This window comes from Agelaius tricolor, unplaced genomic scaffold (assembly GCF_023055355.1).
Source record: "Agelaius tricolor isolate 1412-34295 unplaced genomic scaffold, bAgeTri1.0.p SCAF_36, whole genome shotgun sequence".
Lineage (NCBI taxonomy): Eukaryota > Metazoa > Chordata > Aves > Passeriformes > Icteridae > Agelaius > Agelaius tricolor.
The window spans coordinates 373,449-395,761 of NW_027269296.1; the positions used below are offsets into that span (position 1 = coordinate 373,449).

Here is a 22,313-nt window from a genome sequence, read left to right on the forward strand (position 1 = left end):
TTTGGAGAGAGGGCAGCTTCCCACCCCACTGCTGGAGATTTAGGAGCAGACACACCAGGGGCACAGATTTAAGCACATACAGGCCTTTGAAGAGAAGAGCTGGTGTTTCCAGCCCTGTTAGTGCCTCGGTTTCCCTCGGGAACACTTTTCCCACAGCAGCCTTGGTCCCTGGGGGTGAGCTCAGAAGGAACAGCTCCTCTCCTGTGTCAGCTGCTGCTCCCAGGGGCTGGGCTGGGTGTGAGAAGCATCGTGGCTGGGGATGGTGCTGGAAGGCTGGGGAGGGTGCTGGAAGGCTGGGATAGTGCTGGAAGGCTGGGATGGTGTTGGGAGGCTGGGATGGTGCTGGAAGGCTGGGATGGTGTCTCTGAGTGCTGGGATGGTGTCTCTGAGTGCTGGGATGGTGTCTCTGAGCGCTGGGATGGTGTCTCTGAGTGCTGGGGTGGTGCTGAAGGCCAGGATGGTGTCTCTGAGTGCTGGGGTGGTGCTGAAGGCTGGGATGGTGTCTCTGAGTGCTGGGATGGTGCTGGAAGGCTGGGATGGTGTCTCTGAGTGCTGGGATGGTGTCTCTGAGTGCTGGGATGGTGTCTCTGAGTGCTGGGATGGTGCTGAGTGCTGGGATGGTGTCTCTGAGTGCTGGGATGGTGTCTCTGAGTGCTGGGATGGTGCTGAAGGCTGGGATGGTGTTGGAAGGTTGGGATGGTGTCTCTGAGTGCTGGGATGGTGCTGGAAGGCTGGGGATGGTGCTGAAGGCCAGGATGGTGTCTCTGAGTGCTGGGATGGTGTCTCTGAGTGCTGGGATGGTGCTGGAAGGTTGAGATGGTGTCTCTCAGTGCTGGGGTGGTGCTGAAGGCCAGGATGGTGTCTCTCAGTGCTGGGAAGAGGTGCCAGTGGCCGGGTGCTCGCGCTGGCTCCGGACGCGCTGCTGCCGTGTGCTGAGAGTGGTGTCACTCTGTCTGGGCTTGCAAAGCCCGGTAGTAATCAGTGCTAATTGCAATTACCTCCTCCCTGCTGTCCGAGTGGAGACCAACAGGTTGTTTCCTGAAAAGCTTTTGTTTGTCTTTCCTGCCCGTGTTCCCAGTAGGAAATCTGCCCTTCCTGGGAAGGGCGATTGGCATCGCCCTGCCTGGGGAGTTTGTCTGTGGTCACCTCAGGCTGGCTCAGGTTTAACTCTCCCCAAGGCTTCGAGGGTCCGCAGGAGCTGGGAATTAAATGCTGTGTCCTGTGGCTGAGGGTAAGGAGCTGGGAGAGCAACTGGAGCCTTATTTTGGGTGACCAGGCACTGTCTGTTTGCATCCCCCCGGCTCCAGAGCATCCATCTGCATCCAACAGTGTGAAGGTTCCCTTTGCAGCACGCAGATGTTAACTGGGAGCATTCTATTCCAGAAGTCCCCTGGCACTGACCCCTCCTAACCCAGCTATTCGAGGCATCCAGCGCCTTGTAGCAGCTGAAGGAATCTGGGAAGAGCGTGGCTGGTGAGAGTGAGTTATGTTTAGCTCCTTGTCCCTTTCCCTGGAGCTAAAGAAGTTTTTCTAGACCTTAAACCTCCTCAAAACGCACAAGTCCAGCTGCTGTCACGGTTTTGAAGGATATAAACCTGGATGAGGATGCTGCTGCCCGGTAGAAAACTCACTTTTCCAGGGTAAATGAGCTGTGCCAGGAAGATCCCAGCCTTGCAGGCCTGGCTGTGAGCTGCACCCACCCAGAGCTGGTGGAGAAAAGCCAAAGTGAGTCTCGAAGCACCCACAGCAGAACCTGGGTGGCAGTTTGTCCCCGAGCGCCTCCGTGCCTGGCTCCTGCTGGGTGAGTGCCATGGGCTGCTGAAGAGTCACGGTCCCGCCCTGGAGAGCTGTGTGGAGCCTGCCCAGAGGCTCTGAGCAGGTTTGGTGATCGCAGCTGTGCTTTGGGAGTGGCTCTGGAACATGCCCGTTCGAGGAATGCAGTCAGCAGGGCCGGGGGCACCGGGGGCACCAAACCCTGCCCTGGTGTCCCAAAGCTCGCTGGGCTTGGTGTCTGTCACAGGGCAGCTCTAGAGCTGCAGAGGGGCGAGGAGAGCTGCTCCATGCACAGCTGTGCACAGCTGGGCCTGGAAGAGGCTTTTTGGAGATGTGGTGGCACCAAGCCTTGAAGCCTCCCCTTGGTTCTGTGCTTTCCTCCCTACTTGGAACGCTGCAGCCATGGGGCGACAGTCCAAGGGCCCTGGGCCTCTCAGTCTTTAATGGCAATCAGGTCTTTCTTAATATGTGCTTTTCTTGCAGAGTGTCCTTGCCTTCCCTTCTGGTGTGAAGGAGAAGCGTTATCTAAACACAGGACTGGAAATTGGGAGCTGCTGGGTTCTCACACCAGCTCTCACGCCACTCACTTGGGGACGTGGGCAAGTCCATTTAATGTCTTTTGTCTCTCATTTCCTTTTTACAGCTGGGAGGAAATTAATACCAGCTCAGTAAAAGACTCCCAATTGATCTGTTAATTTCTTGTGAGTGCTTCAAGATAAAACCAGGGTACGTGCCCTTGCTGCTCTCAAAAAAAAAAAAAAAAAGTGTTCAAGTGTTTGTGCTAAAGGCCTCTGTCCATGGATTGTTCTCAGGGCATCTTGTGGTTGTGTGTGGGCACCTTCTCCTGCGGGGAGGCTGCTGCTGCAGGTCCTCCCAGTCCTTCCCAGGGCTGGGGTTTAATGGAGGGATGGCTGCAGCTCTTGGGCTCAGCAGTGTGTGCTGTGCAGGGAGTGCTGGATCACAGCTCACCAGGCTTCCCAGAGCTGTCCTATGGTATCCATCCCCAGGATTGGGGTTTAATGGAGGGATGGCTGCAGCTCTTGGGCTCAGCAGAGTGTGCTGTGCAGGGAGTGCTGGATCACAGCTCACCAGGCTTCCCAGAGCTGTCCCACGGTGTTTGGGAAGAGGGGCACAGCCCCTGGGGTGTGGGAGCAGCAAACCAAGGAGCCCATTCCTGTGCTGGAGTGGGTGCTGAGGCTGGATGGGGCCCAGGGAGGAGATGTCCTGTGTAAACAGCTCCTCTGAGTGCACACAGCAGCTGTGGCAGGGGGCCGCCCATGCTGGCAGGCTGGGATCCAGGGTGCCTGCGGTGATTCAGAGCTGGGATTGCTGTGTGCTCTCCCTCTGCAGCACTGCAGCACTGCCACGGGGGCCCAGCACACCTGCAGCACTCACACACTGCACCTGCACCCCTCCAGGCTGCCCTGGGGAGGGATTTGCCTTGCCAGGGGCAGCGTGCTGCTCCTGGAGGGTCTCAGGGCAGGTGGGGAGCTGGGCTCGTCTGCATGCAGCTCCTGCCTCTGGCTGCTGCAGGGTGCAGTGATGCCTTTGGTCCTGTTCCCCAGGCTGCTCAGCTTTCTGGGGACCTTTCTGCATCTCCAGGCCCAGCCCTACATGGGAGGGACAACCTCGGGGTGTCCTGGGAGATCATCATCATCATCATCATCATCCTTGGGGTGAATTTCTCTGGTGCTGCAAGAGGACACTGAAGCTGTCAGACACCACAGCCCTGCTGCACCTGCCTGCCAGCCCCTCCTCTCACAGTGACGAGGGGAGCATCTGTTGTTTCTCAGGGATGAAGGCTCTTCCCTGGGGCTGCACGAGCTCAGCCTCCTGCTTTGGTGATGTGGCTGTGCCTTGAGGGCTCCCCAAGCCATTTCTCAGAGTCTCCCAGTGTGGAGCCAGCTCAGGCTCTGGGTTGTGGCTGCTTGGCTGAGCTGCAGCAGGGCTGGCACCTGGCAGTGTCTGCTTTTTGTGCTGTGGCTTTCAGGTTTTGAGTCAGCCCAGGGCTGGCCTGATGCTATCAGCCCTGTTCTTATCTTCAGCAAAGCAGGCAGGGTCCAGGGGGTCACCTTCCCACACACACCTGCTCCTGGGGCTGGGGCTGTACCAGGCAGCCCTGGGGCTCCTGTCACAGGAGCTCCTTCCTTGTGCCCCGGGCTGTTTGCTTGAGGGGAGAGAGGGGAAAAACCAGGGGCAGGTGGGTGGGGTGGGGCCGAGCTGGCTGAGCAAGGTCTGCAGGCACGGGGGTGATAATGTCACACCAAGGACCAATAAAACAGCCCTTTCCTCATCTGGCAAGGGCTCCTGATGGCTATGGACTGTGCCAGCATGGCTTTTGGGGACGTTGTGTGCTGGGCAGGGTCACAGCCAGGCTGTGCTGGGCACTGTGGGCAGACAGACCCAGCCCAGGGCTCCATCCCATCCCATGTGGATGAAGCTGATCCTGACTCCTGAAAACGCCTGGGGCTGTGGGGCAGTGCTGGGCGCTGTCCTGAGCACCAGCCTGGATGCAGCCCCTGCCCACCCGAGTTTGGGGTGCAGGAGTCACCCTGAAACCAGGGCTGGAGGTTTTGCTTTTCCCTTCTGGCTTTGCACACTGTGCCCACGGCGAGGTTTGGAGGGTGGCTCTGTGGCCCTTGTGTGGGATCTGCATTCACTCATGACTCACAAAAAGCAGCATAAATTAATTACCTTCCTGGTTCTTGGCTTTGCTTCGTAATTAGCGACAACAAAATAATGAGGCTTGAATGAAACATTTGGTTTGTTCTGGAGGAAATTGTTTCGCTTAGAAGCACTTTCTGTACCTGTGCCTTAACACAAAAAACAAGAAGTCAACTTCTCACCAGGAAATGGTATTTTGGGGTGGAAAATCAACGCTTTTCCGTTCTGGACATTGAAGCCACTGGGTGCTTAAAAGGTTGCCCAAATCGACCCAAGCTGCTGAAACCAACCCAAAAAGAGCTGCAGGGGAGCACTGGGGTGAGCTGCACCTGCATTAAAACCCTGCCCGCTCTCTGGTGAAACAGAGAAGGGTTTGGCAAAGCCCAAACTGCGTCCTGGCCCCACAAGTGCCCTCCCAGTGGGATGCTGTGGGAATGAGGCAGCTTGGAGCTCTGTGGGGCTGGGGTTTCAGGGCACGTGGTGATGCTGGAGCTTGTGAGAGGCAGTGAATGTAATTTAAGTACAGTGGTTTTACCCCCTCTCCTGGCAGGGTGACACCAGCCGTGGCCTCACTCTATTTATAGGTGTAAAGCACCAGCTTTTTAATTCCTTTTGAGCAAGTTCAATTTTCATCCCCTTCCCTCGAGGCTTCCCCGTTGCATCTGGTGCAGCTCTCTCCGTTCTCCTTGTTCCCTGTCTTTGCCGCTGGACCCGGCTCCATTTTCCAAGGGAGAAGCAGAGCACAGACACCCTGACATCCCTGCTGGAGGCCACAGCAGTCAGCAGAGGCTGGCTGACCCTTGGGCAGCTGCTGCTCAGGCCAGGGAAGAGAGGAATCCACTGTGTTTTTTGTGAGGGTGGAGGGTACATGGAAGAAGCTGCAGCCAAACTCCGGAGGACTGGGATGGATTTTCCCCTGGGAGCCAGTTGCAAAACGTTGTGTAACTGCACTGCCCTCCTCACAGGGCTTTAGCCCTGCTGGGGTCTTACCCCATCCTCGACCTGCCCCAAACACAGCGTGGGAATGCCAGATCCCAGGGCTGGGAGCTCTGCAGCCCCTGGAGCCCAGCCCAGCCTCCCTCCCTCCCTGCTGCTCCCTCCACACAGAGAGAAGGGCACGGTGCTGAGTCACGGCTGCGTGGATCACTTGTCCCCGGGGCTGGTGACACATCTGCGATTTTGGGGTTCAGCCAGCAGAGTGTCACTGCGGGGCTCTCCGTGTGTCACACAGGAATGTGGGAAGGTGAGCACACCTGCTGCACGCCTCACCTGGCATTGCTGCTGCCCCTCTGCAGGGCCCGCCCAGCCAGGTGTCCTGCAGGGTTAAAGTGGCCCTTGGAGGGGCCCCTGTGCTGTCAGACACTCGTGTCTCCTCCAGCCCTGCTCTCTGCAGTGTCCTTCAGAAGGGCAGCCCTTCTGAGCATGCCTGCTCCTTCCCAGAGCCAGCTCCACTCCAGCTCCCAGCCTCCCTGCAGCCCCAGCCAGCACCAGCCTGGGCTCCCCGGGGCTGGGAGAGCATCACCTGGGGGGCTTCACTGCCCCCTTGCCCCTTCATGCACCACCTCCTTCCAGAGCAGCACCTCCAGAGCTGGGAGAGCATCACCTGGGGGCTTCACTGCCCCCTTGCCCCTTCATGCACCACCTCCTTCCAGAGCAGCATCCCCAGGGCTGGGAGAGCATCACCTGGGGGCTTCACTGTCCCCTTGCCCCTTCATGCACCACCTCCTTCCAGAGCAGCATACCCAGGGCTGGGAGAGCATCACCTGGGGGCTTCACTGCCCCCTTGCCCCTTCATGCACCACCTCCTTCCAGAGCAGCATACCCAGGGCTGGGAGAGCATCACCTGGGGGCTTCACTGCCCCCTTGCCCCTTCATGCACCACCTCCTTCCAGAGCAGCACCTCCAGAGCTGGGAGAGCATCACCTGGGGGCTTCACTGCCCCCTTGCCCCTTCATGCACCACCTCCTTCCAGAGCAGCACCCCCAGGGCTGGGAGAGCTCCTAGCCCTGGTTAATAATGGAGTGATTCCCCCAGCCTGCCTGCTGGAGCCTGCAGCTGCTCCAATGAACCTGGCCAGGATGGAGGGGTTGTGTAAGCACTCTCCTTCCTCGTGCCTCCTCTGGGCTGACAGGATGCTCCTGGAAGCACCCTGGCTCTCTGAGGCCGTGTCCCTGCGTGGGTGTTTGGGAATGTGGGGTGAAGCCTCAGGAGCATCCGGCTTAACCATGAACGTGCTGGGCCCTTCAGCTGTGTCCTGTGCTCCCTTCCCTGCTCCCTCCCATTCAGCAAATCCACTGGCCCCAAAATAAAGACCCAGAAGCTGCAGAACAAACTTTGTCAGAACCAGCTTTTCTTGCCCGGAATCTCTTTAATTGCAAGGATGGGATTTCCCCCAGATCTGCAAGTGCTCAGTCTGTGGTTAAAACTGGGGATCCTGTCCCTGGTTCCTTTGTGCCCCAGCCCAAGGAATTGCTGACCACCAGTGAGCAATCCCTGTGTGTGCCTTGCTGGGCACATGGGAGCTGGCTGTGCCATGTGGGCACGGAGCTGTTTTCACAGGAGCTGTTATCTCCTGCATTTCCTTTTCTGTGTTTGCTCAACCTCTTGGGGTTCATGTTTAACCCAACTGTCTCTCTTTTAATGGTTCAGGTGGTGTTTGATGCTGGTGGGAGGGAGCTGCTCCCATGGAGTTTGTTTTCCAAAGGAGGAAGCCTGGGTGATTGTGCATGCCCTGTGCTGGGGATTTAGGGATCAGGGGTCACATTATTATTATTTTATTGTTCTTATTATTATCATAATCATAATCTTTAAAGCCATTATCAAGGCTTATTACCCTTTCTGCTGCCCCTTGGCTGGGCATCCTCATCTCCCAGCATCCTGCCACAGCCTTCCTCCTCTTCCAGGAGGGAAGTTCAGGCACAGGGCTGGGATCAAAGCACCTCACCCTTGCCTGGCCTCATCCTTGCCACCAGTCACCTCCATCCCAAAGTGGGATGCTGGCTCCCACCAACAGATTGGTACCAATGAGCTCTGGAATGCTCTAAAAATACTGAGTGGAGCAAGCAGGGAGCAAAAAATGGCTCAGATTCAGTGAAATCAAAGGCATAATTAAAATGCAGCCCGTGTAAGTGTATTTTTAGGGCCCTACAAAAAGGCTGTAAACCATTGAATTCCCATCAGCACACGAATGTTCCAGTTTAATGGAATCCTGGGGCCTGTGTGGAAGAAGTGAGAGATGCTTAATTGTCAGTGTTTGTGTTTTATTCATGATTGAACATACTTAGCAAGCAAAAACTGATCTGCTGTTGGCTTCTCGCTGCTCGTGTGGCTTTAAGCCTTATTCCAGCCAGAAAGTGCCCGGTGTGCTGGAAGGGTCGGTGGTTGCCAGGGTTTGCATGAGCTGTGCATGGAAAAGGGATTATCACCTCCCCTCCCACAGGGAGCTCCGTGCCAGGGCTGCCTTGGGGTGCTCAGAGCTTGTGTGGGCTCCAGGGGATCCAGGAAAGAGGAGAAAATCCCATGGGGGCAAATCAGGAGCTGCATCCAGGCTGGGAAGTCCCTGAGGCCTTTTCCCGTGGGAGCTGGGGTGTCTGCCCAGCTGGAGGAGGGATGAGCTGGCCGTGGCACAGATGTGGCCCCTGCGGGCTCGGGGGGGATCTGGCTCCTTCTGGAGGGGATTGAATCTGTTGTGGGATTGCTGCAGATGGCACGGCCGGAAGGAACGGAGGAACACGGCATGCCAAGGCAGGGTTCCTTATTTTAAACTGCTTCCCTTGCCAGGGAACAAATATGCCTCGCTTCAAAATAATAATTATAAAGCCTGGGAGGAGATCCAGGGAGCCCAGAACCCTTCTGTGGGTGTTGGTGTGCTGGCAGATGCCCGCTGGGGCTGCTTGGTGGGAATGTCATCCCAGCGGGCCAGGGCTGGGATTGGAAAAGGGGGAGATGTGTTCCCTGTTACCTTCACCCCAAGGATGCATCGTGTCCCTGCTGCAACCAGCCGGGTTAGACCTCCCGGAAGGAGAATTGCATCCTGAAATGCACCAAGCAGCAGCTCCCATCCCACAGGGCCCTGTGCCAGGGATGCCCGGGCATGCTGGCAATAGTGGCACTGGTGGGCAGGCTGCTGTCTGATGGGGGGGAAATGCCACTGCCTGTGTGTGCCTGGGAGCAGTGCTGCAGGGGGAAGAGCTGGAGCAGGGCCTGCTCGTGTGGAGAGAGCTGTCTGTGCTGCAGGGCTGTCACAGGCAGGGACACCTGCCGTGGTCACCCTGGGGTCCAGGGAGAGACCCTGGGGTGTCCCAGGGCTGGCTGTCACCTGCTGCTGCTGGGGCTCTCAGGCTTCTGGCCTGAGACCAGCAGTACCACGCTCTGGTTAAGCTGCAGTTTCCATGTGGCAGAGCGGGACCGGAGGGGAAACTGAGGCACACAGGGAGTGACGGGTCACGAGGAGTGCAGGGAGGGCTGGGAACTGGTCCCTGACTCCAGCAGGAGTGTCCCCTGCAGACAGCATCCTCCATCCTCCATCCCTGTAGCCAACGCGTCTCTTCCTCTCTCCCTCTCTCCAGGCTTCCACGTGATCCCCTCAGTGTCCAGCATCGTTCCCGAGAGCTGCCTGCTCATCGTGGTGGGCCTTCTGGTCGGGGGGCTCATCAAGGGGGTGGGTGAGAAGCCCCCCATCCTCAAGTCAGACATCTTCTTCCTCTTCCTGCTGCCCCCCATCATCCTGGACGCCGGCTACTTCCTGCCCCTGCGCCCCTTCACCGAGAACCTGGGCACCATCCTCATCTTCGCCGTGGTGGGCACGCTCTGGAACGCCTTTTTCCTGGGGGGGCTGATGTACGCCGTGTGCCAGCTGGGCGGGCCGGGCCTCAACCACATCGGCCTGCTGGCCAACCTGCTCTTCGGCAGCATCATCTCGGCCGTGGACCCCGTGGCCGTGCTGGCCGTCTTCGAGGAGATCCACATCAACGAGCTGCTGCACATCCTGGTCTTCGGGGAGTCCCTGCTCAACGACGCCGTCACCGTCGTGAGTGCCCCGGGGCGTGGGCTTTGCTCAGTGCAGGAGCATCCCAGGGTGGTGGCAGCTGCCAGGGCCATGCCAAGCTGCCTCCTGGCAGCTCCACTTGGACCAAACCCCGTCCAGGTGCAAAGCTAAAAGTAGAGGCTTGAAACCCTGCAGAGGTGGGTTGAGGTGGAGTGATTCTCTCGGAGGGCTGGGGAGGCTGAGGGCACCTGCCCATCCAGCCTCTTGGAGCCATGGGCTCGGGCAATCTGCTCTCCTGGCTGGAGCTGCTGCTGTGCCCGTGCCTGCCCTGCTAGGGAAGCACGAGGGGCTGACCCTGGGCCAGGCAGAGCTGCCCTGGAGCTGCTGCTCCGTCTGTCTCCTTTCTCGTGGTCACCCTTGCTGTCCCCCAGCTCCCAGCAGGTGGGAGGGCAGCGCATCAGCTGTGGATAAAGGGGAGAACTGGAGGGGCTGCAGCCAGGCTGGCAGCCCCCCTGCATCGTCCCTCAGCCCTACTGCCAGCAGCAGCTTTGCAGGGACCCTTGGGAGGTGGGGCCAGGCCTGCTCCCTTTCCAGAGGACATCACTGTCCAGGTGCTGGCTTGGCTGTCAGCGTGGCCTCTCTGCAGAGCTGACCTCTAAACTGACTCCTAACCCACTGCTATTTCCTGGCTCTTTTCCCACATCCCAGCTGTCCATTCCGGAGCTGGCTGCTCAGCCCCTGCTGACAAGGTTCCTGGTGACAAAGAACACTCTGTCCCACCACGGGGCTTTTTCCAGGCACTTCTCCCCCATTTTCCAGCAGAGGGGTGCCTGCAGGGTCTGTGTCCCCACTCTCATCCCTGGGGAATGCCTTTGTCTGCCCCTGTCCCACCCAGGGCCTGGCCCCACAGGCAGGAGCCGGCACCTCGCCCTCTCCCTGCCTGCAAGTGCTGCTATTCCTGCAGGATGCCCTAAATCCCGTTTCCCATCCTGACATGTGCTTTAACATCTCTGCAGTGTCTGAGGGTGGGAGAAGGCAGCACAGCCCAGAGTCTTTCCCTCAGGTTTCCCTCAGCTGCAGAAGCCACCTCAAGGGTTTGGGCTCTTCTCTGGGCTGGGCAGGGCAGATGGAGGCTTTTCTCTCCATGCATCTGTCAGGACTTCCCCAGCCTGGATCTGTCCTGACCTGCTCGTTGGGAAAACAGGAACAGCCTCTGGCTGGTGACCAAAGGCTCTCCTGGGACAGCTGGAGAGCAGAGCTGTCCCAGACACATCTTTGTGTGTCCCTGTGGGCACAGAGGACAGGGAGATGGTTCCCCCAGGTCTGTGTCTGGCACAGCAAAGCACCAGCAGCTGGATTTGGTGTGAGCCCTGGCCACGCACCCAGCTTGGGGTCACCAAGCGGGGACACAGCTCAGCTCAGGTGTGCCACACTCCCTGGACAGGTCTCCTCCGAGGTGAGGCTGTCCCATACCAGAGGGACAGTTTGAACCCTGCTCTCCTTTCTCCCTGCCAGGTCCTCTACCACCTCTTTGAGGAGTTTGCCAGCTTCGAGCAGGTGACCATCCTGGACATCATCCTCGGCTTCCTCAGCTTCTTCGTGGTGTCTCTGGGCGGGGTCCTGGTGGGCGTCATTTACGGGGTGATCGCCGCCTTCACGTCCCGCTTCACCTCACACATCCGCGTCATCGAGCCCCTCTTCGTGTTCCTCTACAGCTACATGGCCTACCTGTCTGCCGAGCTCTTCCACCTGTCCGGCATCATGGCGTGAGTGGGAGCGGGCAGGGGAGCCCTCCTGCCCAGGACCCTCGGGGGGTTTTGGGGTGTGTGAGCACAGTCCTCGGGCTGGCCCAGCGTGGTCAGTGCGAGGCCCAGGTGTGTGTTTGGGCTGGGATTTGCAAGGAGGGACATGAGAGAAGTGGGTCTGGGAGTTGTCCCACAGATCCCGGGGTGCTGGCAGCCTGCTCCTGTTCTCCCGGGCACACAGGAGCAGGCAGGGCCTGCTGATCCCTCAGGACACCATGGGTTTGTGCTCCAGTGCTCACTCCTGCCCTGCCAGGGGAAGGAGAAACCTCACGTTGCCTTCTGTGGAGGCCTTGAATATTAGCTGGTGGTTCACGAGGCCTGTCCTACCCTGGAGTTAAGTGTCACAACACAGAATGCTGCTGCAGGGCCAGGGCTTGGGGCTGTCCCCATGTCCCCATGGCTGCTGAGGGCCCCAACCTCACCCCCAGGCTCATCGCTGCTGGTGTGGTCATGCGGCCCTATGTGGAAGCCAACATCTCCCACAAGTCCCACACCACCATCAAGTATTTCCTCAAGATGTGGAGCAGTGTGAGCGAGACCCTCATCTTCATCTTCCTGGGTGTCTCCACCGTGGCTGGTCACCACTACTGGAACTGGACCTTCGTCATCAGCACGCTCTTCTTCTGCCTCATCGCCAGGGTGTTGGGTGAGTGTCAGTGTGGAGGCAAAGCCCTCAGGGTGGTAAAAGAATCATGGCATGGTTTGGGTTGGGAGGGACCTTAGAGCCCATCTTGTTCCAGCTGCCACGGGCAGGGACACCTTCCACCATACCAAGCCCTGTCCAGCCTGGCCAGAGTGGCCACCTGGGTCATGGTGAACTCTCAGAACCATGATGGTTTGCCTTGCAGGGGAGGCTGGAGATGCCTGGGTGGCACTGCTCCACTGTGGGCATCACCCATGCTGCTGGTTGGTGTTGGGGAGATGGGGCTGAGGCCGTGGTGGTGCCAGACATGGGGTGGAAGCTGCTCAGGGACGTAGAGATGAGCAGACAGCCCCTGAGGAGCTGCAGGGTGGGCTCTGTGGCACTGCAAGGGATCCTTGACCACTCACCCAGGACTGTGCTGCTCCCCCAGGTGTCCTGGTGCTCACCTGGTTCATCAACAAGTTCCGGATCGTGAAGCTGACGCCGAAGGACCAGTTCATCATCGCCTACGGGGGCCTGCGGGGAGCCATCGCCTTCTCGCTGGGCTACCTGCTGGACTACAAGCACTTCGGCATGAGGGACATGTTCCTCACTGCCATCATCACCGTCATCTTCTTCACCGTCTTCGTGCAGGTGGGTGGCACCCAGGCTGTGCTTTCCGAGGGAAAGGGGGCTCTCGTGGCCCTGTGCAGAGCGGGGAGCCCATGCCCAGCCTCCATCCCTGACCCTGTCACTGCGTCCCCAGAACGCTGCACAGTGACACTGCCAGCAGTGTGGCTTTGCTGAGCCCATCCCACCGCCACCACTGTGCCTTGGGCAGAGATTAACCCCCCTCTCCCTCCCTCCCTCCCTCCCTCCCTCCCAGGGCATGACCATCCGGCCCCTGGTGGATCTGCTGGCTGTGAAGAAGAAGCAGGAGACGAAGCGCTCCATCAACGAGGAGATCCACACGCAGGTAACGCGTGCTGCCTTAGCCCTCTGCTCTCTCTGCTTCTGCCACCTCTGTCACTGGGACCTGCCCCTAAATCAGAGCCCAAGGTAAGGGGGCAGAGCGAGGGCTCTGCCCTGTCTGTGTCGTCCAGTGCCCGCTCTGACCCAGACCCCCAGTGCCTGTAGAGCCAAGCCCGGTTGTGTGGGTCTATCCTGCCCTCCCAAAGCCCATCCTGGACCCACAGCCCTGACTTTACACACCCTGAGTGCCCTCCCCGTGTGTCAGTGTGGGTGTCAGGGGAGGGAGGGGGTGGGCAGGAGCCCTCCGAGCTGCTCACGCCTTGGACCATCTCTTCCAGTTCTTGGATCACCTTCTGACAGGGATCGAGGATATCTGTGGTCACTACGGGCATCACCACTGGAAGGACAAGTGAGTGGGGAGGTTTGGTGGCTGGGGAAGGGTTTCAGTCACCACCCAGAAGGTTTCACAGCTCTGTGCCAGGCTTTAATATCCACACGCAGACTCACTATGGGGAATTATGGCCCTGGGTTGGGAGCAAGGGAGGCTGCAGGGCTGCACCCCTTGGCCTCACCACCCCCAGCAGGTTCATGGCAGGGTGGGAGCTGCCAGTGGCCAGTCCCTGCAGGAGCTCAGGGCCATCCCTCGTGGGTACCAGCAGGTGCTGGGTGTTGTGTAGACACCCTGGCTTGGGAGAGATTCGGGGAAGCCTGGCCTGAGCCGTGCTGGTGGAGCTGGAGCCAGCACTGAGCCCAGCAGTGCTGACCTGGGGAGTGGGGAGTGAGACAGGGCCAGGGCTGAGCTGTGGCTGCCCCTCCTGTGCCCCGTTCTGGCAAGGCTGAACCGCTTCAACAAGAAGTACGTGAAGAAGTGCCTGATCGCGGGGGAGCGCTCCAAGGAGCCCCAGCTCATCGCCTTCTACCACAAGATGGAGATGAAGCAGGCCATCGAGCTGGTGGAGAGCGGCGGCATTGGCAAGATCCCCTCTGCCGTCTCCACCGTCTCCATCCAGTGAGTTCCCTGCCCTGGGCACCCTCCCTGGCACCCTGAGTGCTCCCTGCTCGTGGCCACAGGGCGAGCAGCCAATGGTGGGTGGCTCTAAATCCTGTCTGTCCGTGCAGGAACATCAACCCCCAGACCCTCCCTCTGGAGCGCGTCCTGCCAGCCCTGTCCAAGGACAAGGAGGAGGAGATCCGGAAAATCCTCCGCACAAACCTGCAGAAAACCAGGCAGAGGGTGAGGTGTCCCCTGGCACTGTGTGTCCCCTTTGCCTCGCTGGGAGAGGCAGGGATACTGCCCACCAGCCCCTCAGCTGGGCCCTTCACCCTGCTGTGCCTTGGGCTCCTGGCCTGACTCTTCTTCCCCAGGAGGCTTTTCCTCCTGGGATAGTGCTGGGATAGTCTGAGGGTCAGGCTGATTTGGTCAGTGGCTGAGCCCAGCCCTTAAACCCTTGTTGGGCCAGGTGGGTTGGGACCAGGCATCCTGTGGTGGCACACAGGGATGAGCCACGAGCCTGCCTGCACCTGCTCTGCCCACTGGTGGCTGTTCCCTCCATCTCCAGGACAAATGGGGCTGTGACCTTTCTTTCCCTCCCCATGAAGGATTTTAACCTGTCTCCTTTTCTGGGATCTGTTCCCAGCTGCGATCCTACAACCGGCACACGCTGGTGGCTGACCCCTACGAGGAAGCCTGGAACCAGATGCTCCTGAGGAGGCAGAAGGCCCGGCAGCTGGAGCAGAAGGTGCTGGGGGAACACCAGGGCAGGGCAGGAGGGGGGCCAGGGGGGCTTCCCAGCCTGGGAGGGCAAAGGGAGGGGGCTGAGCTTTGATGACAGAGGGTGACCCCCAGCCTTGGGGGTCCTGATTGCCCCAGGCCCCAAGCAGGTCCCTGGAGCAAGGCTGGGAGGATCTGTGCCCGTGTCCTCTGTGTCCCACTGCTGCTCCCTGCCCATCCCTGTGCCCAGTTCCTGCCCATCCCTGTGCCCAGTTCCTGCCCATCCCTGTGTCCAGTTCCTGCCCATCCCTGTGCCCAGTCCCCTGCCCATCCCTGTGTCCAGTTCCTGCCCATGCCTGTGCCCAGTTCCTGCCCATGCCTGTGCCCAGTCCCCTGCCCACGCCTGTGGCCACGCTGCTGACGGTGCCTTGCTCCCGTTGCAGATGAACAACTACCTGACAGTGCCGGCACACAAGGTGGACTCGCCCACCATGTCCCGGGCTCGCATCGGCTCAGGTAGGTGGGAGGGGCTGCAGGAGGAGGCACTGCCCTCACCTGGAGCCCTCGGAACTGTCCTGCGCCTCCTCAGCTCCCTGTGGCCCCACCGTCCCCAGCCCACGCCCATCCAGCCCAGCCCCAGAGGGTTGCTGCTCCGAGCAGAAGCGCCCAGCTGGCTCCCAGCACAATTTCCCTGGGAAGGCAGGTCGGGCAGTCCCTCTGGAGCCCAGCTCGCTCCATCCACGCAGCCACGTCTCTGTCCGTGCCCCTCCCAGCCCTCCTCAGGGGCGGGCTTAGCCCAGGACCTGTTGCCAGTGCACTCCCAGTTTGTCCATGGCACATTTGCTTTGGCACCCTCGGTTCCCCCTGTCCTGTGCGTCCCCTCCCGCTCCGGGGACAGCGTGTCGGGTGTGCCGCGGCTGCCGAGCCCGCGGCTCATCAGCAGAGGGCAGCTTCGCCCTTCCCGATGGAGCCGGGCTGCCGGCAGCTCCACCGGGCTGTGGGAATCGGGAAAAGGAATTACACAGCTGGATTGGAAATCAGCGAGACAGCCCAAGCACCCCAGCCCCAAAAAAACATCTGGGGTGCATCACCGGGGGTCCCTGAGACCTCCCCCTACCCTGCCTGACCCCTCTGTGCCTCCCAGACCCGCTGGCCTACGAGCCCAAGGAGGACTCGGAGAACCTGCCCATCATCACCATCGACCCAGCCTCGCCGCAGTCCCCCGAGTCCGTGGACCTGATGAGCGAGGAGCCCAAGGGCTGCGGTGGCCTCCCGCCCTCGCCCGAGGAGGATGAGGAGGGGCTGGTGATGCGGGTGAAGGAGCCTTCCTCCCCGGGGACTGACGACGTCTTCACCCCGGGCAACGGGGACAGCCCCAGCAACCAGCGGATGCTGCGGTGCCTGAGCGACCCCGGCCCGCGGCCCGAGCCCGAGGAGGGGGAGCCCTTCATCCCCAAGGGCCAGTAGCTGCTGGCACAAAGCCTCCAAATCGTTTCTCTCTCTCTGTTCATTCATTCGTTCTTTGCTCTCCGTTTTGGTTTCTTGTCACTACACACTGGGTTCAGTCAGGGGAGCCTGTCCTGGATGGACTGGGATTGCCAGGACAGCTCTGCCCAGCGAGCCCTGGGCTGGCCCCAGTGAGCAGGGAAGGAGCCCTGGCATGCCCGGGGCTCCTTGGGCCGCGTGGCCTGGGGGTGATGGATGATTTTCCGCCCGGGATTGGGATTTGCAGGTGCCTCACAGCCCCCGCGGGGCTCCCCAGAGGTGCCCACCCACTCAGGACCTGCGGCCGGCTCTGACCAGGGTTCTCCACAATCACTCCCCATGGCACAGCTCCCCTTCTCCCCTCCTGTGCTTCCCTGCCCCTCGCCTTGCTCCGGAGCGGAGAGATGGGACAGCAGGAGCTGTCAGGGGGCTGGTGCACACTCACACACACACACACACACTCACACTCACACACACACACACACACACACTCCCCCTTTCCCTCCCCACACCTCGGGCTCCTGCCGCTGCTCCCGCGCCCTGGCAGCTTCCCTGTGGGCCTGGCTGTGCCTGGGATCCTCCCTCCTGGCCTCACATTTCATGCCAGGTCTTTTCAAAGAAATACTCTAGAGCCATGCAGGGGGGAAGCTGGGGCCCCCTCGCTTTGAGCAGCCTCTCCATCCCTCCTGGAACTGCTGTCACCTGTCCCCGTGGGGACCCTCCAGGGGCCAGCCTTGGCCCCTCGCCCTGTGCCAGCGCGGCAGCGGCTGCTCCTTAACCAAAGACGGGGCCCGGGGTGTGCCGGGGGGGTTGTTTGTCCGTTTGTCCCCCCGCAAGCGAGAGGAGCTGGGGAGAGCCAAGTGCCAGCTCTCCCAGCGCGGGGACACCTTGGATCCCAAAGGCTGGCAGCAAGGGCACGACTGGGGGTGCCAGGGGTCCTGGAGGACCCATCTTTCCCCAAGGCTTGGGAGGGATCACCGGGCGTTCTGGTGGCTTGCAGCCCTCCCCGGGCTCGGGGTGTCCTGTGTCTGTCACCTTGTCCCCCACCTTGTGCCACCCAGCTCCCGCCGTGTGCCACCGTGGGTACCACGGGGTGCTCATCGCCCTCCCGGGGACCCCGGCCGCTGTCCCTCCCTGTGCCGTGCCTTGCCACGCTCTGCCCCGCTGCCTTGGTGGGCACCTGTGCCACGTCCCACCCGCTCCACGCCCCGCTGGCACCCCCAGGGCCGGCGTCACCGGGGCGAGCGCCCGCGCCGCTGCCTGCGCCTGCCTGCTGCCCTGCTCTGTTTCCAGGAGGAAAAAAAAAGCAATGGAAATTCTCTTGTATAAAAAGGAAAAAAAAAAAAACCAAACCCACATGTAAAGAGATTCTTGGTTTTTATCATAAATATTCTAATAAATTAATGTTAATTTTTAGTGGGGGTTTTTCCAGCTGTTCGAGCTCCTGGTGCTGCCTCATGGTCCCGGCTGTCCCAGAGGAACAAGGTGCCTGTGACACTCCATCCCCATTGCTGGCATGGAGAGTTTGCCTCTCACCCTCCTGCCCGGCTCAGGGACAGCTGGAGCCCCCTTCCAGGGGGACGTTTTCAGCTGTGGCAAAGACAGAGGCTCAAGAGAGGCTCCCAAACCCCTCCCTGGAGCCGCACCTTGTGCGGGTGTGTAGGGAGGGTCTCCCGGGGGATGGATCACCTGGCACGGCCCGGGGATGCCAGCCCAGTGTCCCAGCATGGCTCTGCCCACCCCGACCCCGGTGTGTTGTCCCCAGGGAGAAAGGGCCAGCACCTGCCTCGTGCTGGCATTGCAGCACGGCTTTTGGTGGGGGTAAATGTTCCATGCCCAGGGGAGGGGTCTTGGGAACACCTGAGCTCTGTGATTTTCTTCCCGGGTTTCCCCAGGAGCCCTCCCAGAGGAGCCGGTTCCCACCTGCATCCCAGGGCTGCCGAGAGGGAGGAGGCTCCAGGCAGCACCCGGGTGAGGAGCAGCAGCGGCTCCAAAGCCCAAAATGCCCCGGATCCCTCCAGCCTCAGCAGAGCCCCCGGGCCGGGGGTGTCCCGGGGCAGCGGAGCCCCTCGCTCTGGGGAATTGCGATGGGAATTTGTTCTGCGGCCGCAAAGCCCCGAGCCGGAGCCGTGACTCATCCCGCGGCCATCCCGCGGCACCGCAGCTCACCTGCCCGGATACCGGAGCGCCAGGGTCCCCCTGCCTGCGGCGGGACTCGGCTGGCTCACCCCTCACCCCGCCGCAGAGCTGGCCCCAGGGGCACCGTGAGGTGCCCAGGGATGTGTGACAGGCGGTGACAGCTTAGTGGGTGCCACCCTGGCATCCCGAGCAGGGTCCAGAGTGGTTTGTCCACTGCCCACCCTGGACACTGCCCACCCTGGATACTGCCCATCCCCGGACACTGCCCATCCCAAACACTGCCCACCCTGGACACTGCCCACCCTGGACACTGCCCACACTGGACACTGCCCATCCTAAACACTGCCCATCCCAAACACTGCCCACCCTGGACACTGCCCACCCTGGACACTGCCCATCCCAAACACTGCCCATCCCAAACACTGCCCACCCTGGACACTGCCCATCCCAAACACTGCCCATCCCAAACACTGCCCACCCTGGACACTGCCCACCCTGGATACTGCCCATCCCAAACACTGCCCATCCCAAGCACTGCCCATCCTGGACACTGCCCACCCCGGACACAGAGGAAGCAGCAGGAGCACAGCAGCCCCGGGCAGTGCCCGGGTAACTCACCTGCCCACGTGCTGGGGAGCATCACCTGCAGCCTGGTTTCAGTCATACCTTTAGAGCGAGAACTCCCCAAACCCAGGCATTTCCAGGATATTCTTGTTTCTGTCTCAAAGGGTGAGTAACTTTTTTTAATGAGGGAGGACTAATGATCCCTCCAGGGCTGTGCTGTCACCTCTGAGCCACTGCCAAAGCACTCGCAGTGCTGGGGCCGGGGGATGGAGGGGCCCCAGCGTGTCCCCCCAGCCCCAGGGTCCTGGCAGTGATGTCTTTTCTCTGTGTGCTCCCCCCGTGCTCCATGTCCCCCTCTCCCTCCCAAAGCATGTTTGGGCCTTGGTGGTGGCACCAAGAACAGGGAGAAAAGGGACTCTGAGCAGGATGACCTTGTCCTTCCATGTGTGTTCCACGGTGTTTATGCCCCTTCCACAGCCCCCATCCATGAGGATTAAATATCTGCTGCCTCTGCCCCCCCCAGGAGAAGGGTTCTCCCGTGCCTCAGTTTCCCTCTGTGGTCCAGCACGAAGCCTGGGGTGCAGGGGGTGGCAGGAGGGGAGGGGCTGTCCCCATGGCCCCAGCAGGGACCCAGAGCCCTCGAGGTGCCCGAGTGAGCCAGCAGCTGCAGGCTCAGCAGCCTCCAGAGCAGAGCTCCCGGCTGTCCCCAGAGGAGAGGGCACAGCGAGGCTGTCCTGGAGCTGCCACCACCTGCAGGGCACTCAGGTGTCACCCGGGGCCCAAAACCCGCAGCGAAGGGAGCGGCTGTGCTCCCTGCCAGGCCCAATTACGGCACCGGGATGGGCCATCCCCTGCCAGGGCTGGAAAGGCACAAGTCATGCCAAGAAAAACAGCACGTGGTGTCACTGGGAAGCCACCGAGCCTGGGGACACACAGGTCATGCTGCCAGGGGACAGGGATGTCCCCAGCCAGTGGCAGCCCCGGGCAGATCCACAGGCAGGCACATCAGTGCTGGGGTCGCTGCTGTGTCCCTGTCCCTGTCCCTGTCCCGTGTCCCCCCCACTCCCCGGGCAGCATTTTGCAGCAGCCAGGGGAGGTGACAGGTGCCATTCCCGAGCTCTGTGTCACCTGCAGTAATGACAGCCTGCGCTCCCTTTCATCCCAGGGCCTCCCGGGTGGCCCCTCTCCGGCAGCATCACTCATCATCCCTTCCAGGATGGGATGTGGCCGAGTCTGGGGGTCCAGGGTGGTGACACAGGGACGCCAGGCTGAGATCAGAGAGTGGCAGCAGAGTGACACCCCTCATGCCATGCAGTGAGTGCTCACAGCGCCCCTAATGCCGAACCCAGCCTTGCTGTGTCCTGCCCCTTTGGAGAGCTGCAGCCGCAGCAGCAGCAGCTGGTGGCGCTGCCCCAGGGAGGCCGGCGAGGAGCGGTGGCACCTCGGGGACGGGCTGTGTGGGAGTGAGCGGCGCTGGACAGCGAGCTCCAGCGCCTGGGAGGTGTCCAGGAACCGTGTTTGCCCAGGGAGGATTTGGACAAGGCCATGGAGAGGACTCCACCTCCTAAACCCACAGGGGCACGTGGACCCGGGCATGTGCATGGGGACAGCAGCGTGGGCGTGGGGACAGTGACGAGAGTGGGGACAGCAGCAGCTGTGCTGGGGACAGTGAGTGTTTGGCCAGGGATGGTGGCTTTTGTGCAGGGGGATGGCTGGACTCTGCCTGGGGACACTTTGTGCCCGCGTGGGGACACTTTGTGCCCGCCTGGGGACACTTTGTGCCTGCCTGGGGACACTTTGTGCCTGCATGGGGACACTTTGTGCCCGCCTGGGGACACTTTGTGCCCTCGTGGGGACACTTTGTGCCCGCGTGGGGACACTTTGTGCCCGCGTGGGGACACTTTGTGCCCGCGTGGGGCAGCCGCGCAGAGCGGTGCCCGCCCGGTGGCAGCTGCCGGGGCACGGGGACAGGGCCAGCCCGGGACACGGTGGCGCGGGCGCGGTGGCGGTGCCGTGGGAGCGCTGCGGCTCCCGCGGGGCGGCTGCGTGACGCTGGTGGCTCCGGGAGCAGGGCTGGGTCCCTCTGCTTGCTCAGGGAGTTGGCACACGCCCTGCCTAATGCCGAGTGGGTCGGAGCCGTCCCACGCGCGTCACGGAGCGCCCGAGGTCCCTTCCCTGCAGGCTGGATAGATTTTCACCCACTGCCCCAGTCCCGGCCGCTTCCCGCTCCTGTGCCCCAGTTCCGCTGCCCGGGGCTGCCCGGGGTCCCCAGCGCCCCGAGGGGCTCCCATCAGGTCGGGGGGTCCTCTCTGTCCCCCGCGCTCCTTCCCGTGCCCGGATCCGGGCTGTCCCCGCTGCTCCCCACGCCGATCCCGGGGCACGGAGCGGGGCCCGGGATGCTGCGGACCCCAGACCCGCGGGGCCAGCGGGGTCCCGGCTGCCCGAGCCGGCCGTGCCCCACCCCCGTGTGGCCAAAGGGGCTCCGCCACCCCCGTGCCACCCCCGGGAGGCAGGATCCGCCCGCGTTTCACCCCCAGACGATGATTATTCCTTAATTGCCCGCAAAACAAACGAATAAAGGCCGGGCTGGCCCTTGCTGAGCGGGAAGGAAGCGGCCCCGGTGCCATTCCCGGCGCCAGGCTCGGTCCCGGGGGTCACCGGCCGGGGATGGACGGTACCGAGCGGCTCCGCCGGCCCGGCTGGGCGCCTCAGCTCCCTGCAGCGGGCCAAGGCTTCCTCCGGAGCCAGCAGCACCAGAGTCCTGCCCAGCTCATCCCAGAGGGATCTGCAGCTCCTGTCCCTGCCTGGATCCCCCAGGGCTGCCACAGCCGGGGTCCCCGGGCCCGTGGGGTGCTCAGCCCCATCAGCCCTTCCTCCTGCTGCATCCCCCGGTGCATGGAGCCATCCCCAAAGCCGTTCGGCCCGTCTCAGCCTCTTGGGAAACCCTCCCTGATCCAGCCTTTTTGCCAGCAACGTCAAAAGGGTTTTGCAATGAGAGGCAGCTGCCTGATTTTTTTTTTTTAATTTTTTAATTAATTTTAATAATCCAAGTTCCTTGGAAAATCAGTTTCCAGCAGGGCTGCCCTTGTCCTGTGCCCCAGCTGGGAGCCTCACGGGGAGCACTCGGGAGCAGCTTTTCATCCCGGTGGAGAAGCCTGCTGGAGTCACAGGGGTGCAAGCCAGGGAGGAAAACACCACAGCAGGAGGAGCATCCCAATGGGGACCCCCGGGTGCCCCCCTGGCTGTCAGTGCATCAGGGAATGGGGAGGATTCCAGAGGGAATCAGGGCTCCACTGCCCTTCCCTACCCCCCAGCCCCAGCTGAGGATGCTCCTGAGCACCCCAGTTCCCCCAGCTCCTCTTTCTGCAGCCAGCTCCAGCTCCCAGCAGCCAACCCTGCGATGTGGCAGATATTCCGAGCCAGACTTTGCATCTTGGGAGAGCGCTGCAGCGCCTTCCCTGAGGTGGAAAGTCCCAGGATGGATGTTCGGGAGTTTTCAGGGGAGTTCTTGCAATCAAACCCTACGAGGGTGTAAAACACAACCAGCACTGGCTCAGCTCCTAGCGGGGCTCTGGGCTCCCGAGGATGATC

The 22,313-nt window shown here is 61.3% G+C and overlaps 1 protein-coding gene across 1 annotated transcript in view; it reads left to right on the plus strand.

Annotated features, from left to right (window-relative positions):
• The window catches only part of SLC9A1 (solute carrier family 9 member A1), a 26,596-nt gene extending 9,161 nt beyond the window's left edge, over positions 1-17,435 (plus strand). Inside the window, exons 2-12 of the mRNA XM_071453008.1 lie at positions 9,006-9,466; positions 10,940-11,190; positions 11,658-11,875; positions 12,303-12,505; positions 12,738-12,827; positions 13,162-13,232; positions 13,659-13,832; positions 13,943-14,057; positions 14,461-14,562; positions 14,978-15,050; positions 15,679-17,435. Coding sequence (XP_071309109.1) covers positions 9,006-9,466; positions 10,940-11,190; positions 11,658-11,875; positions 12,303-12,505; positions 12,738-12,827; positions 13,162-13,232; positions 13,659-13,832; positions 13,943-14,057; positions 14,461-14,562; positions 14,978-15,050; positions 15,679-16,001 — 2,081 coding nt within the window. The 3' untranslated portion in view covers positions 16,002-17,435. The remainder of the gene's footprint in view (positions 1-9,005; positions 9,467-10,939; positions 11,191-11,657; positions 11,876-12,302; positions 12,506-12,737; positions 12,828-13,161; positions 13,233-13,658; positions 13,833-13,942; positions 14,058-14,460; positions 14,563-14,977; positions 15,051-15,678) is intronic.
• The last annotated feature ends 4,878 nt before the right edge of the window (positions 17,436-22,313 follow it).